Genomic DNA, 17,894 nt, shown 5'->3' with positions numbered 1-17,894 from the left:
TGAGGTTGGGATATTAGTCATAGCAGTACTCGATGACGTAGGGTTAAGGCGTCTTTTGAGTTGCGTACTCCTTATTTCGTTGTATGCGATGACTTGAGCTACGTAATCCTTATTTCACTACGTGCGATAATATAGATATAGAGTAATGGGCTTATAACTGAGGTCCTTAGTCTGATGGCCATAGACTACCAGTCATATACAGTATCGCTAGGCATGTACGAGCGATGTTACTACTAGATACATAATTCCCATCTCAATGTTTATATGATTTGTGGATGGATATGAAATTACTCTACGTGATTCTATGATGGAGTAAATAAGAATAGATATAAATTATGCATAGGTTTTCATTATGATATATAAATTGTATATTAAGTTGGAAAATAATATGTGGATATTTGATAATTATGACTTGATTATTTCCTTCATTTTAGTATTTTTACATATTGTCATATTCATGTAAGTATAAAATTCATTTTTGCTATATTTTCATTATCCTTAGATTATTGTGGAATATACTTGCTCGGCAATTATGCTCATCATCTTTGATGGAATATATATATAATAGATTTAGAGGAGGATCATGAGTTCACTATGGAGTAGCTGGTGCACAGACTTAGACATTTCCCTTTTATTATGTGGAGTATGTTGTAGCTCTTGCGTGAGCTGGATAGTATGGGTTTGTATGAATACATGGTTCTAGAGATTTGTTGTGGCATGCGACTTGTAGTTCTTGTGTTATTGAATTTATATTTCTTTTTAATAAATTAATTTTTATTACTTAATACTGATTATTGACTCACGTGGGCATCTGGCACGTGATTAGCATGTGTTATGTGATGGTGATGTTTCATAATTGGTTAATTAAGTTTCAAAACTTAAGCAATAGTTTCTTGGATATCCATTACAATTAAGATCATTTGCTGATTTAAAAGATTAATTTGATTAGTGAGATTGCATTAGTAGATTATCTAACTCGTAAAAAGTGAAGAGGTAACTCCTTATAGTAATCAATACTTACAATCATTTTTGTAGAGTATTATATGATTTCAAAGAGAAAAAAAATACATTTATCGAGCACTTTTAAAGTAGATGGTTTCAGAGAAATAGAAAAACTCAGTTTCCATTCCAATTTCTTTGTCGATCCATCCGGTATAAATTTTTTACTACTTCCTATTGACCAATGACAAGCTAAAACTCTAACCTCTAAGCTCTACTCTCTTGGTTCATTGAACCTGGACATTTTTACATGGATTCAACGTATCAGGACGCTAATCCCATCCGTCCTCCTCCCTCGTCCTCGACCCCCCGCTTTATAAATCCGATTCCTCTCATATTCCTCTCTCTCAATAATACTCCTCCCTCCTTCCTTTCACCACTTCTTCTATTCTCTTCTCGTCATAATTTTAATATTATCGACGTACGAGCAGCTCGGCTGCAGGGCTCATCGTGTGGCATCAAACTTTGTGCCCGAGCATATTCTGCCACGTGTGCGGGCGTGTAGTACTCGTAACAAGCATATGCTCTCAGTCCACAGTGGGGGATTTTTTACATCCTACAGAAGTTGAAGAAAGGGAGATAAAAGGAAGAATATTCTTCGCTTATTTCATCATCCTCTCCACATTATTTGTAGCACGGTGATCGATGGATGGATGTCGACATCTCTCCTGATCGTTTATATTTCCACTTGTAAAGCACCGAGAGAAAGCAATTCCCCTCTCCGGCCATCTATCGGTCGGAGCTCAGATGGCGGCGCACGCGAGAGCCAAGCGCGCGACCGACCCCCTCGACGACGCCGCCAAGGCCCGCCTCAGCACGTGCTGCGCCAGCAGCGGCAGCGAGTACGAGGCGGCGCTCTCCGGCCTCGTTCACGCCTTCCTCGAGCCCGACGGCGTCGCGCCGCCCGCCGCTGAATCCGACGGCGGGGAGGAGTCCGATGATACCGGGGGCGGTGACGCCGGCGTGGAGGCGGCGGAGGAGATGAGGAAACTTCTCGATCCTTACTCTAAAGGCGACCCATTTCGAATCCGGCTCCACGGAGACGCGGTCATCGCGGTGGAAGCAATGGCGGCGCTTCGGCAGAGCCGGTCGGGGTTCCGAAGGGCGGTGATGGCGAGGCTGAGAGAGCGAGGTTACAACGCGGGAGTTTGCAAGGCGAGGTGGGAGGGGTCGAAAGGAATGGCCGAAGGAAACTACGAGTACATCGACGTGATTGAAGAGGTTGACGAGAAGAGATACATCGTCGACGTCGGCTTCGCATCGGAATTCGAGGTGGCGCGGTCCACCGAGAGTTACAAGTCGTTGGCGGCGGCAATGCCGGAGGTGGTGGTGGCGCAGCCGGAGGAGGTGCGGCGGGCGGTGCGAATCGCGGCTGACCTGGCACGGCGGTCGCTGAGGCAGCAGGGGCTGAGCGTGCCGCCGTGGCGGAAGCGGCGGTTCATGATCGCCAAGTGGCTCGGGCCATATCGCCGGACCGTCAACCCTCTGCCAGCATCCGCCGGAGCAAAGATGGACGGCGGCGGGGAGGTCAAATGCCGCGCCGTCGGATTCGCGCCAGCTGAAAAGGAGGCCATAGCTGGATCTAAATTAATATACTATTTTTAATAGTATATTTAGGGTATATATAATTAATTAGAAGACAAGGTATGGATCGATCGAATATGCGGCGAGGGGGTTGGCTTGTTTGTTAGATTCATGGGGTATTAAAAATGTTTTCAGTGTACTGTAAATACTTCTTTTAGCATATATTGATCTAATGCTGTATTGTACCTTTTAAGAACATGTTTAAATATGAGGAGGAGGAGATTGAAGAAGAGGGGATAAGGAGAGGAGAGGATTCTAAGGATGAGTACAGGGGAATGATTCATAGGGTGAAACGGATTAGGTAGTGCTTGACTCACAGTTGGATTTATAATTTTGGTCAGATATAGATATTAGATAGATAACAATTCTAAAATTATATACTAATTAAATGGATATAGATTTAGATGGGATATTGGTCGGGGCTTAACCAAATACTGATAATATGATGCACAATATACCCTAATTTGTTACTCATAATCCAAATTGGAGCATCCAGAATGAGAGAAACAATCGGATAAAGAGCAAATAAAGCAAGGATGGCCGTGTCGACCGCGTACCGGCACATGGCACGAGGGGTGCCGCATGGCACCCCTTCTAATATTTTCGCTGCTCGCCGTCGACCTCGTTGTCGATCGCCGTCGCTAATCGCCATCGCCGTCGCTGTCGCCGTCGATCAGAGAGCGGCAAGCGGCGACGGCGATCGGCGAGCGGTGACGACGAAGGTGAGTATCTATTTATTTGTGTATAAAATCTTAGAAATTGTAGATTGAAATCATTGTAAAGTTTATTGGCAATGTAATTCAAAATATTCTAATTGTATAGAAGTGTCTAGATTGTTTGTGTGAGTATATGCACAAATCATATGATAAACTATGCAAAATTTTAAGAAAAATAAATAAATATTACAAAAGTCAATCTTATAACGACTATGAAAATGGTTCAAATAAAAAAAAAATAGTAACTTTTATGTAATTAGAAGATTAATTCTAACCTATTAGGGAATAAAAATTGAGGAATCCATATTTGGCATTTGGATTCAAACACCCTTATTAGCATTCAAATGTTGTAGAATCTTGACCTAACCATATGACAACTATTCTATTATTTTTGAGCAACTTTATTAAAAAAATTATGAGATATTGAAGATTTAAATGTTGCAATACAAAATTATTTGAATTTTGTTTTCGAAATGAGGTTTGGAATTTTTTTTTTTTTTGGTTGAAAAAATGATTTAAGGATTATAATATTAAAGGGGGAACATGGGTCTTTGCAATGGGTTTGTTCTTATTAATTAGACACTTTATCAATTAATTAATGATAAAAATGGTGAGAGTTTAGTTTGGTCTCTGGTTTCTGTAATTGGTTTCTAGTGTTTTTAGCTGGTCTTCTAGAAAATTTAGAACTTGAGAATTATGGTATTATAGTATGTCTGGTGTCCTTGGGTTTATTATAGATGATGTGCATGCTATTATATGTATTAATTTATCACACATTTATAGTTATATTTTTTTTTACCATACATGCTTTCACTTAGTATATATGTTTTTTGGTTTCACAGATTTATTTAAATCTCATAACACTTGTGATATGCTCCTTTAGGGAGTTGTAATGAATGGAGTTAAACATTGCATTGGTGAAGTTTATTTAGTCATAAATTACCAAGGAAGAAAATTGGAAGATTTTATTATAATCGGCATTGTGTTTTAAAATATTCTCATTATGTAAATTAGATTATTTTTATGAGCAGATATATAAGTCATATGATTTACTATAAATAATTTTAACAGAAAACCAAATCCTCTAGGACTAGAAGTGGTTGGAATTGCTTTGAATATTGTTTATACTAAAAAATTATCAGAGAATTTTAATGTATGGAGATTGAAATTGAGGAAATTAACAAATTATTGGCGATCTGTAGAGATTCTACAATTGTCTACTTCCTGGAAATATTTTGAAGAATATTAGGAGTTTATGTGGTAGAAGTATAAAAGAGGAGGACTCTCATATAACCTATGGCATCTCTTATGTTATCTTTGAAGTAAATTTTGGAGATCATATTATATCTTTGGAAGGTTTGTTGATAGAATGTGTCGAATAACTAGAAGGGTTACTCAGTTGCCTAGTTGTTTGTAAGTCTATATTTTGCCTGCTATAATTATTTAGTAATTAGTTTGGTCTTAAAGTTAATTTGCAGTGACCGGGACTTATTATTGTACATTCTATTATTATTATGCTGTGTGAATAGTCTTTGTTACAGTGCCGATGAATAATTGTGAATAGTGCCTTTGAATATTTGGTTTAATTTTTTATTTTGTCTTCCACTAAAATCTGTGACAAATTGATCTCTCTAGTGTGTTTTAATATTTTCAATCATGTCATCCAAATTTATTCCAAAAATATATTAATAAAAATATCCACATGTTTCATTTGGCAACACTGAACTGCGAGTGTTAATTAAATTTATGAGCAAATATATTGATTCATGGAGTACTCTAAAATCTTAAGATGTTATGGTTAATACTTTTCCTCACTTCTAGATTTAAGATATTTTTGATGGCCCAAGAAATAAACTTGAATAAAATAGATGATTGTTTTATACTTTAGATAATAGATAAGCTTGGCGGTATTTATCTCTGTTAAGTTTTGTAACTAGCCAATTGATAATCAAATAAAGTCAGTCATAATGTAGTTTTTCTTGATTTTAATATATAAGTTATGAGATAATACTCTATAGAGTTTGAAAGATAAATAAAGTGGATGCATCAAAAATTAAAGTTCGTTTGAAGTTCGTTTAAAGTTTATTTAAAGCTTATTCGAAGTTCATTCAAAACTTGTTCAAATAACTTCGGATAAAACTTGCCCTAAGGCTCCAGAAGATATTCAAGAGAAGAAGTTGAGTAGTTTATTCAAAATAGTTCAAACTACCTTAGATTGTTCGAAGTCATTAGAACAAACTTCGATTGTTCGAATTTGTTCGAAGCCGTTCAAATAAAACTTGCCCAAGAGCTCTAGAATATATTCAAAAAATAAAGTTGAATAGTTTGTTCAAACTTATTTGAACAAACTCGGATTGTTTGAAGTTCTTCAAAATCGTTTGAACAAAACTTGTCCGAAAGCTCTAAAAGACTTTCGAAGTAGCTTGAAGCGAGCATGTTTGAATTTGTTCGAATATGTCATGAAAAATTCTTCTCATTCCGAATTAAGGTTTCGGGAGCCTATTTTTTGGGGGGCTATAAAAGAGAAAAATTTCCTTAGAGATCACTCAAGGAGGAGTTGGGGAAATCATTTGTGAGAGTTTAATATTTTATCTTATTAGAGTTCCACTATATTAAATATTTCATTAAATATTATCTTAAGTGTTATAGAGACAAACCTACAACTTTAAGTGTCACTAAAAATAATATTAAGCGTCAGTAGCACCATGAGGGGGAGTGAAGCAAAACACTATCAAGAGGATTGTGGGTAATAACAATCTGATTGTAAGTGTTCTATAATTATTTTTTTATAATGCTTGATTTGATCTCATAGAAAATATTTATAGTTTTTACCCTTAATTGGTAAGAGGTTTTCCACTTTAATATTGTTGCATTTACATATGCCTTTGTGTTCCGTATTTTAGTTATCTAAATAAGTGATGGAATAAATCTTCTAGACGGTAATTAAATATTTTCAATCTCTATCTCTAGGTTCCTATGTTTTTTCAAATAGTCTTTATTTGGATATAGATATAGGTTAAAGAATACCATCAAATTATATATAATTTAAAATATTATAAAAAGTAACAAATAAATAAAATAAAATAAAATATTGTACTTTTTGCAAAGAACTAGACTGGACTAGGTGGTCGGACCAAACCAGTTCAATTTTATTTTTATACCGAAAAAACAATATTCTTGATAAAAATCAGCCAACTCAGTCAATCTTTTACGAACCGACCAAGCACTTATGTTAGCAAAATTACCTAATAATCTTTGTGATATTTAGTTGTTCTATTTCTTACCCTAAGAGTACTTTAATCCTCAAATTGAAACAAATTTTATCTTATAAACCTAAAATAATTTAGAGGGAAACCTTGATCTCTTTGCCAGCCACCTTAGAAACAGTGATTGAGATACTCTAGAGTGCTGTACTTGTGTCATCTTTACCTCTGCATAAAAGCATAACCTCTCTACTTACAAGATATCTAAATTCAATGTTTGAGAGCATTATAAACACTTGTGTGAGCTTGAGAGCTGAGGAATAGGATAAAGAATTCCATTCCGAAATTCTGTAGTATTTTTTTTTCTCTCATTTTGCTTCTACACTTTAATTGTTTCCATATTAGCCCTACCTTATAAAAAAGATAGAGAGAACCTAGCAAAATGTTGAACCTACGGAGCTAGGCTTAGGGTTGAAAATGGGTCGGATTAATTCTGATCCAATTTAGATCGGATTCGGATAAAATTTTTTTATCCAATTCAGATACAGATAGAATTTTTTTTTAAAAATTCGGATACAGATTCGGATACGGGTCGGATATAGTTTTTCGGATTCGGATACGGATATCGAATAACTCGTTTACCCGCATATTTTTTGAATGATTTACGGTTTTTAGTTTGCTTATTTAAATAGTGAATATTGATATTGTTACTAATAATGTGTTATATTTTATTTGTAAAGATTAATTTTTCTAATTGTATATGTATTTGACATACAAAAAATTTAATTTTTCTGAAACTCTTAATATTTTTGTGTTAATTATGTCTAAATAAAATATCATAATTCATTTAAAATTAGATCAACATCCGTTTAAGATTCGATTCTCTATCCGAAAATTATCCGTATCCGTTTAGTTAGGATATGATTTGAAATTTTGCTATCCGTCCAATATTAGTATCTGAATCTGTATTCGGACTAAAAATATGGATCCAGATATGGGTTGAGCACTATCTGGTTTGTATACAATCCATTTTTACCCCTAACTAGGCTCCATAAATGTTGAGCCAACCCTACTGTTTTTAGAATATTTATAAATTACACCATAGTTTTACTTATTTTATAATTCACACTCCGTTTTTGCGAATTTTATAACTCGATCCCACATTTTCTTCTATAATTCTCATTTAATACCCTGGGTTAACTAAGACGGTACTAAAAATAAAATATTATATTATAAAATATAAAATAATTTATAAATACCTAAATTATCCGTATATTCTTTATCTTATTTTTCTCTTCCCAGAGAAGAAAAAGAAGAAGAAGAAGAAAAGGAAGAGAAGGAGAAGAGGGGAAGGGAGGAAGACGAGGAAAGGAGGCGGCGGCGGCAGCGACAAAGATGACGGCAATGGCGACGGTGGAGGATGTAGGTTGGAAAGATGATAGAGGGATATAAAAAATGAGAGAGAATTATAGAGGTATTTTAGTAATTTAATTGACATTAGTTAGTCAAAATAATGTTAGAGTGTTAAATAAAAATTATATGGCAAAATGGTGAGTCGGGTTACAAATTTCTCTAAAATAAGGTGCAAATTACAAAATAGATAAATATAGGGTTTGATTTGTAAAACTTCCTTTCTTTTTAAAGTAATTTAGTGAACATTGTGCCAACATAAAGTAACACATTGGCAATGATTACTTCATTCATTTGTTGTCCTATTGACACATGGCATAACGTTTTAGGACCCACCTTTGATGGTTATAGCAACAATTATTGCTTGAATTGCTAATGAATTATATTATTTTCTTTACATACATATATAGATATGCATAGTAAACAGGTACCAAAATATATAGGCTTACTATGCTCGTTTGCTTGATATATAGGCATGAGGATGGAATGTCGAATTTATTCATATTTAATAGTTTGTGAAGCCATCAGAAATATGAAATCACTTAAATCTATAATTAAAATAAAGAGATTAGAATTTCACATAAAATTATAATTAAAAATATTGGACTGAGCATTGACATGCTTAGAGTTTGTTAGTTTAACCCTTGATTCACCCAACTGCTGATTTTTTTTTTAAATATAATTGTATATCTTCTATTAATAGCCACTTTTAACTAATCTTTATGTTAATAACATTAAATTTATGTCTCTAATAACAATTATCGGAGGTGATGAAGGGGTGGAATCACTTTCTAATTGCTCCATACTTTCTTGTAAAAGTTGAGCGATGGATCCAAAAGTACTCAACAAAAATAAAATAATGATAAAGGAATACCAGAGGAACAGTGGGTTTATAAGTTAACTTTTGTTAACTTGTTTTATAGCAACGAGGCTGCAGAGGTTGAACACAATGGAGATTGCATAATGCAGGGCTTCTTGTGGCTCTCAGGGTTGAAACTTGGATCCTGGCCAAGCCAATTGAGGAATTTTCAATTCGAGACTACATAATTACAACCGGGTTTAGGTTCTTCTTGGACACCCTAGACAGTTAGGTTTTGTGACGTTCTTTTCCACCTACTTGGAGTTGATTGGTCTTCCATGAGCTCTTTTGCAAGGTCACTCATCTTCCTTACTTCTCGGACAAACCATGTGGCTATTTGGCTGCAATATGGTCTTTTTAATTCCCTCAACGAGTATGTCATAAGTGGTTCCTGCCTTAGTCCTCGATCTAATGGGTTGTCGTGTGTTGCTTTGCTGCTACTTTGGTCTATAGTTTTCGTCAACGCTCTCATCTGCTCTTCTCGACCATTAGTGTCCTAACCTCTTTGCATCATGGTAGCCTTTCATGAGCATCTCCCATAAGTCACCTCACCTAGGAACAAATGGACATTGCGCCTTGCGGTGGATTTAGCCATCTGTTGATCCAAACACAGTCTATTTTTACTATGTTTAGCATAGAGATCATTGTATCCCTTCAAATTATCTTAGGGTTTCTTAAGTCTACCTCAGCCACAATCAAATTTAGGTCCTTAGACACACTAACCACTTAGATTTTGGTCAAATTTTCATTTTTTCTAGGAAAAGTGCATATTAACGGATTGACCCTGGTTGATAAAAAAATGTAGGCATAAAATGAAGCAGGATACTAGTTACCAAGGGGTCATAGGCAATATTGACCGAGTGATCGTTACCAACCTGATGAGTAGGGCTGCCAATCGGGTTGGGTTAAGCAGGTTTGGGTTGGGTCGGCTTCAGGTCGAGTTAACTTTACATTGACACGAATGCGACCTAATTAATAAATGGGTTGCATTTGGTAAACATGAATAGGACCCGATTAATATACGGGTAATACGACCCGTCTCATCTAACCCGTTTAATAAACGAGTTGAGTTAACGTGACACACTAACACGACTTGTCTAACACATATACTTAAACAGGTCGTGTTAACCCGACATGTTAATACGACTCGTCTAACCCGTTTAATATAAATCTTATATAAAATTTAATATTTACTAATTTATCCTATATAAATAGTGTTCTATACGAACAAAATAATCCATTACCAACTCAAATCTCATACAATATCAAAATTATAATCCTAATACATATATGTCCATCTCCTGAGGCCAAACAAATGTCGTGCCCCATGTTGTCGTTGAACACACCGTATCTAGAAGGCCTATCAAACTATTCAAATATGTTTCCTCTACTTGCTTTTCTTCCTTCGTTACCTCTTGATACGAATCAGGTCAAATCGGATCACATCAAAAGGAGATTAGGCTCAATGGATTGAGTCTAATTATCTTATTTGGTTATTTGGTTATTTGGTTTAGTTAGTAGGTTAGGATTTTATTTAATTAGCTAAATCCAACTTTGCGCAATTTCGAGAAAATATTCATAGAAAATTCTACACATATCCAAATAATATCAAACTAGTTGGATAAGGTCGCCATCTATAACTTTGATATTCATGACTTCTCCATATTCGGAATATATCTGCGACGAAATGAAAGATTAATCCGAGAGGTAATCGGAGAAGATAAGGAATATTGGTTTAGTTAGTTTGTTAGGGTTTCGTATTATTTTAGGACTTGTTAGCTAGCCTCTATATATATATATGGATGGCAGCCAACTTCATAATGCTATTGGAATATTGATTTCTTACCTCTCTATCATTTATCTCTCCTAATCTCCCTCATCTCACTTCACCATTCTTCCACCTCTATCGTTGGCAAGGTTTCTCCTAACTTCTAATCTCCCTCGACTATCGAGCCCCCCTCTTCTTTGGTATCTCGACCACTTCGTTCCCTTCGTCTACTTTTCTTAATTACTTCCACAATTCACCCTCATCTCTATACCCATCCATAACCCTAATATCCACTTTACTTGTCACCACCATCATCACCCACGTTATTCTATGTTTTCGTCCCTGCTACAATTCTAATCTATGAAGGGAATACATACAAAAGTTGTAGATCAAGAAGATAAAAATCTAACCCAATTAGTTTCATAATTTTCTCACTACTAGAGAATATTTGACTAATAATTTTCCATAGTTGCGCAGACTGCTTCTTGTAATAAATTCAGATCTTAAAGAATTATTCCATAGCCAATCTTTTGGTACAAGAACCCATCAATTTGGTATCATAGCTTATCAAATTGGTATCAGAGCCTATCAAACTGGTATCAAAGCCTATCATTTGGTATTAGAGCAGGCGAACCTCAGACCTCCATTAATGGTTGAAACAAGGAAGATGACATAAACAAGGAGACCTATGGAGAGCACACCGATAAGGGGGGACTCAATGCATGATGATCCTAACTGTGAGGCCGATTCCTTTAGAGCGACTACGATAGGCCGAGTCAACCAATGTCCATGGGTTCGAATATGGATGAACTAAAGGGCATGTTCCAAATATTGTTGCATAGAGTTGACAACATACAAAAAGATCACAATGAATTTAAGGAATATGTCGAGAATCAATTGGGTTTGTCATCTCCTCGGCGACGAACGGAGTTTCAAGAAGGACCAGCGGTGGGACCCTATAGTACCGATACCCCACAGGTCCAGGTGCGTCATATGAGTGTCAATAATCTACTCCTATCTATGCCTTCACATCATCTCCCACCTCCGTTATAAAACCCAAGACCGACGGTGGTGGAACCCAAGAGGTGTGCTGCACTAGTGCGCTTCGTCGATGAAGAGGATTGGCACTATGAAGATGAGGTTGATCCCTATGGAGATGGTGATGTACGTGCTCGAGAATTTAGAGAAGGTAATTAATATACACAAATGTTTAGACCTGAACCAAGGATCCTTCGCGAACCCGACAACGCTATTCGGGGAGAATCACACGCTTGGACTTTCCAACGTTCCAAGGCGGTGATCCAACAGATTGGGTGTTTCAAGTTGAACAATATTTTAATTATCAAGGTACAGCGGAAGATGCAAAAGTCCAGATGACAAGCTTTTACCTCCAAGAAACGGTATTGCATTGGTATAGATCGATTATTCATAGTGGTAGATTTATCGGATGGGCTAATTTTTGTAGGAGAATTACATGCAAATTTAGGACAGCGGCATATGAAGATTTTGCCACCACATTAAGCAAGATGGTTCAAAGGACTACCGTATTGGAGTACCAAGTTGAGTTTGAAAAAATTAGTAGTCGTTGTGAGCCACCGTGGCCCAAACGTACATTGATGAGTATATTTATATTAGGGCTGCAAGAGGAGATACAAGCAGATGTTCGTGCTCTATGTCCTACTACTCTTAAGAAGGCCTTTAAAAAAGCCGTGAGGATGGAACAAAAGCATAGGGCTCTAAAGATGGTCAAGAAAACCAATTAGGGGCAACCGAGATGGGCAGTTTGCACCTAGAACGCTAGTTAAAAATTCTGCAGTTTTAAAAACAGCGGCTATGACTAGTAAACCACGACCACCTTTGAGACCTTCTTCCAATGTTAGAGGAGGCATAAGACCCCCCGTTCGAACTCTCACACCTACCCAGGTGGAGGAGCGAAGAGCGAATGACATTTGCTATCAATATGATGAGTGTTTCACCCCTGGTCATCGGTGTTCTAAACCGATCGGGAGTGTGATGCTTATCGATGGTCCCGAGGAGGATGATGAGGTAGTTGATGATAGAGAGTATCCAGAGGAAACCCAAGAGGAGACCGTTGAGGAGGGCGTGGAGAAAGATATCCAAGCTGAAATATCGATGCATGCATATTCGGGTACGTCCGCGCCGATGACGTTATGAGTAAATAGACTTGTTAGAAAGCATTGTGTGCACATCCTCATTGATTCGAGGAGTACACACAACTTTCTACACGAGAAGCTAGTGAGGAGATTGGGTTTGGATGCCGAACCGACTACGGGGTTTGACGTTGCTATTGGAGACGGCACGAAGCTTAAGGCGGAGAGCTTGTGTCGCCGGGTCGGTATACGGGTGCAAGGACATGACATCATTATGGACTTGTATCCGTCGATGCTGTGAGGAGCGAAGATTGTCATTGGTGCTCAGTGGTTACATAGTTTGGAACCCGTCATATTTGATTTCTAGAGCATGTGGGTGAAATATAAATAAGGAAACAAAGATGTGCGGCTTGATGGTGTTCGAACTTCCCCGATTCCTGTGATGCAGCCTATGGTGGGGCTGCTTGGTGCGTATGATTTAGCCCATCTTTTTCAGTTAGGACCAGCAAGAGATGACCGTCAAACGAGTTCAAGTACTACCTAAATTAGATAACTTTTATGGACTATTTGAGGAGTCGTAGGAGTTACCACCGAGGAGAGCAGCGGACCATCGCATAGAGATTATATCCGGGGCTGCACTGGCGAACGTGAGGCCATATCAGTATCTACATGTGCAAAAAGAAGTTATCTCAAAGATGGTAGCCGAGATGTTGGAGCAAGGCCTCATACAACCAAGTCATAGCTCATACTCATCTCCCGTGCTTTTGGTGCGAAAAAGGATGGAATATGGTATTTTTATGTCAACTGTCGAGCACTAAATGCTATTACCATCAAGGACCGGTATCCCATTCCAATTATCGAGGAGTTTTTGGACGAGCTTGTAGGGGCGACTATATTTAGTAAGCATGACTTGAGGGTCGAGTATCATCAAATTAGAGTTCACTCGGCAGATGTGCATAAAACGCATTTCCAGACTCCGGATGAGTATTACGAGTTTCAAGTGACGTCTTTTGGTCTCATCAATACTCCAGCTACCTTCCAAAGCCTCATAAATGATATATCTCGGCCTCTCTTGCGAAGGTATGTCTTAGTTTTTTTTGACGATATTTTGGTGTATAGCAGGACTGAATTGGAGCATTGGCGGCATTTGGAGGACGTGCTGAATTTATTAGAGCAAAACCAATTGAAGATCAAGAAGTCCAAGTGCCTATGAGGAGTACTACAAGTGGAGTATTTAGGCCACATCATTTCAGCGGATGGTGTAGCGACAGATCCTCAAAATGTTGCATGTATGACCGCTTGGCCTATTCCTACTATTACCACCAGATTAAGAGGATTTTTGGGGCTGACCGGATATTATCGATGCTTCATCGCTGGATATGGCAAGATCACTGCTCCTCTTACTTATTTGTTGAAAAAAAGAATTCTTTTAGATGGACAAATAAAGCTACTTCATCACGATTCATTATTCGAACTGAGCAAATGAGCCTTCTATACTTTATGGGATAGTGTATACACACTCCAGTACAGTAGAGATGGGTCACAAAATTGTTGTGATATGATTATGAAATCCAATACAAGAAGGGAACGAAAAATAAAGCGACGGATGCACTATCGCGCCAACCCGATACCGCCGAGTTTGCAGCCTATTCTTCTCCTACCTTTTCTTTCTTTGACGAGCTGAGGTATGCGTGTAATTCTGACCCAAATGTTTTGAGATTGTTGTAGGAGGTGTTGGATAATCTAGAGCGCCATCCAAAGTTGGAGAATCGAGGCGGTTTGCTGCTGGACTGCGGATGCATTCGGGTGTTGGAGAGTATTGGTCTGATTGCATATAGTTTGGAGTTGCTGGAGGGGTTGAGAGTGCATCCTGTCTTCCATGTTTCATTGCTAAGGGAGCGCATAGGATATCATGAGATTGTTGAATCAGTTCTATCAGAGCCATTGGAGGAGATAGAGATTATAGAGCCAGTTCGTGTACTTGCTAGGCGCCGACGATGACATGGTACTAGATTGGAGATGGAGATTCTAGTTGAGTGGCTTAGCAAACCATTCAATGAGGCGACATGAGAGTTGGAGACTGACATTTTAGAGCATTTCCCTAGCTTTTCACCTTGAGGGCAAGGGGGAAGCGTGGTGGATTGATACGAATCGGATCAAATCGGATCACATCAAAAGGAGATTAGGCTCAATGGATTGAGTCTAATTATCTTATTTGATTATTTGGTTTAGTTAGAGTCTTAATAGGTTAGGATTTTATTTAATTAGCTAAATCTAACTCTGTGTAGTTTTGAGAAAATATTCATAAAAATTTTTACACATATCCAAATAATATCAAACTAGTTGTATAAAGTCGCAACCTCCATATCTACAACTTTGATATTCATGACTTCTCCAGATTCAGAGTCTATCTATGACAAAATGAAAGATTAATTTGAGAGGTAATCGGAGAAGATAAGGAATACTTGTTTAGTTGGTTCGTCAGAGTTTCATATTGTTTTAGGACTTGTTAGCTAGCCTCTGTATATATGTGGATGGCAGCCAACTTCATAATGCTATTGGAATATTAATTTCTTGCCTCTCTATCATCTATCTACCATAATCTCCTTCCTTTCTCTTCACCATCCTTCCACTTATTTTATTGGCAAGGTTTCTCCTAACTTCTAATCTCCCTCGACTATCGAGCCCCCCTCTTCTTTGGTATCTCGATCACTTCATTGCCTTCGTCTACTTCCCTTAATCACTTCCACAATCCACCCTCATCTCTATACCTATTCATAGCCCTAACATCCGCTTCACTCGTAACCACCACTAACACCCACATTATTCTGTGTTTCCGTCCCTACTGCAGTTCTAATCTATGAAGGGCGTAACGAAAGATGTATCAGGAAGTTACGGATCTAACTCAATTGGTTTCATAATTTTCTAACTACCGAAGAATATTTGACAAATATTTTCTCACAATTGCACAGACTGCTTCCTGTAATAAATTCAGATCTTAAGGAATTATTCCGTAGCCGATCTTTTGATACAAGAACCATCAATTTGGTATCAAAGCTTATCAAATTGGTATCAGAGCTTATCAAAGTGGTATCAGAGCCTATCAATTTGGTATCAGAGCCTATCAAAGTGGTATCAGTATTAGAGCCTATCACCTCTCCTCTTCTTCCACCTCCTTCATCCGCTTCCTCTTTGTCACTCCTCGTGGCTTATCCTCTACCTTCGGCAACAAAACTAATGATTGAGACGAGCATCCCCTTCACCAGCAACCGAATCGATCCCCCCTCTCGCTCTGTCAACATGAACTCCTCCGAGCTCCTCTCCTTCTTCTGAACATGTCCACCATGCGTCATATGGAGATCAATGCTGACTCCCTATACAAGGCGATGCTCATCTATGGCTTCTGCCACCTCTACGATGGCTAGGAGACCACTGAAGTCGGCATGGAGGCCGCTATCACTAAATCTAATGCCATCATCACCGCTTACCGTGACCACTACATCTACCTCGGCCGCGATAGCGATCTCGTATCCGTCTTCGCCGAGCTCATGGGCCGCCGCACCGGGTGCTCTAGAGGAAATGGTGGATCAATGCATTTCTACAAGAATGATGCGTATTTCTATGGGGGACACGGGATCTTTGGGGCGTAGGTTCCCTTGGGATGTGGCGTTGCGTTTGGTCAGAAGTATAACAACAAGGGGACGGTGACATTTACGTTATACAAAGATGGGGCAGCAAACTAGGGGCAGCTATTCGAGGCACTTAATATGTCGGAGCTGTGGGAGCGGAGGCACGGCAAACGGACGCCAACAAACTCTTGGGGCAGGCGGTAGGCGGAGACTAAGCGGGAGGCACCGCGGCAGGCGGCAAACGACGGCTGAAGAGATTGGAGAGAGAGGAGGCGTCGAAATTTTTTTGCCCTTTTGGTGAGATGAGGCGACTGCAGCTGGAATCCTAGAGATTGGAGAGAACGAGAGAGTGATTTAGGTTTTAGATTTAGTTACCTTATATATATATGAGTTGGCGGATTGATCCATTTACGACTCAAATCCAATAAGAGTTGAATTATCGTATTGAGTTATCGGGTCGAGTCAAGATTTACTATCCTTACATATGACTAATACCTAATCTCATATTGGTGGGCACTTTGTGGAGGATAGCTTTCCAAGACCAGCAAGACTTTTTAGGGCCATTGTTTTCCCAAAAATTTAAGTTATAATATTTTTTTTATATAATTGTAACCCAAAAGGCATTGTCATCGTAAATTTAAACACGTTTCAGCCAATAAGAGCAGTTTTGGCCGATCGAAGATCCCTACATTCAGCCCCCCCAGTATCCCAACAAGCATATGCTCTCAGTCCACAGTGGATTTTTTACATCCTAAAGAAGTTCAAGAAAGGGAGATAAAAAGAAGAATATTCTTCGCTTATTTCATCATCCTCTCCACATTATTTGTAGCACGGTGATCGATGGATGGATGTCGACATCTCTCCTGATCGTTTATATTTCCACTTGTAAAGCACCGAGAGAAAGCAATTCCCGTCTCCGGCCATCTCTCGGAGCTCAGATGGCCGCGCACGCGAGAGCCAAGCGGGCGAACGAACCCCTCGACGACGCCGCCAAGGCCCGCCTCCGCACGTGCTGCGCCAGCAGCAGCAGCGATTACGAGGCAGCGCTATCCGGCCTCGTCCACGCCTTCCTCGAGCCCGACGGCGTCGCCCCGCCCGCCGCTGAATCCGACGGCGGGGAGGAGTCCGATGACACCGGCGCCGGTGACGCCGCCCTGGAGGCTGCGAAGGAGGTGCGGAAGCTTCTCGATCCTTATTCTAATGGCGACCCATTTCGAATCCGGCTCTACGGAGAAGTGGTCATCGCGGTGGAAGCACTGGCGGCGGTCCGTCCAAGCCGGTCGAGTTTCCGAAGAGCGGTGATGGCGAGGCTACGAGAGGGAGGTTATAATGCGGGATTTTGCAAGGCGAGGTGGGACCAGTCAAAAGGAATGGCCGAAGGAAACTACGAGTACATCGACGTCGAGGTTGACGAGAAGAGATACATCATCGACGTCGGATTCGCCTCAGAGTTCGAGGTGGCGAGATCGACGGAGGGTTACCGGACTGTAACGGCTGCGATGCCGGAGGTGGTAGTGGCGAGGCCGGAGGAGGTGCGACGGGTGGTGAAGATCGCCGCGGACGAGGCGCGGCGGTCACTGAGGCGGCAGGGGCTGAGCGTGCCGCCGTGGCGGAT

The 17,894-nt window shown here is 39.3% G+C and overlaps 1 protein-coding gene across 1 annotated transcript; it reads left to right on the top strand.

Moving 5' to 3' along the window:
- Window positions 1-1,374: 1,374 nt before the first annotated feature.
- LOC140802113 (uncharacterized) lies at window positions 1,375-2,776 on the top strand. Its single transcript, XM_073157548.1, has one exon. It carries the CDS (start codon window positions 1,747-1,749, stop codon window positions 2,602-2,604), a length of 858 nt encoding a protein of 285 aa, XP_073013649.1. The 5' UTR covers window positions 1,375-1,746; the 3' UTR covers window positions 2,605-2,776.
- Window positions 2,777-17,894: the final 15,118 nt, after the last annotated feature.

Source organism: Typha latifolia, chromosome 15 (genome assembly GCF_019914945.1).
Source record: "Typha latifolia isolate L0001 chromosome 15, TyphaL0001v2, whole genome shotgun sequence".
Lineage (NCBI taxonomy): Eukaryota > Viridiplantae > Streptophyta > Magnoliopsida > Poales > Typhaceae > Typha > Typha latifolia.
This window is presented reverse-complemented; position numbering and strand designations above follow the sequence as displayed.

Bases quoted from the DNA above. Each gene is read 5' to 3' on its own strand.
- LOC140802113 (XM_073157548.1), top strand. From the start codon at position 1,747: ATGGCGGCGCACGCGAGAGCCAAGCGCGCGACCGACCCCCTCGACGAC.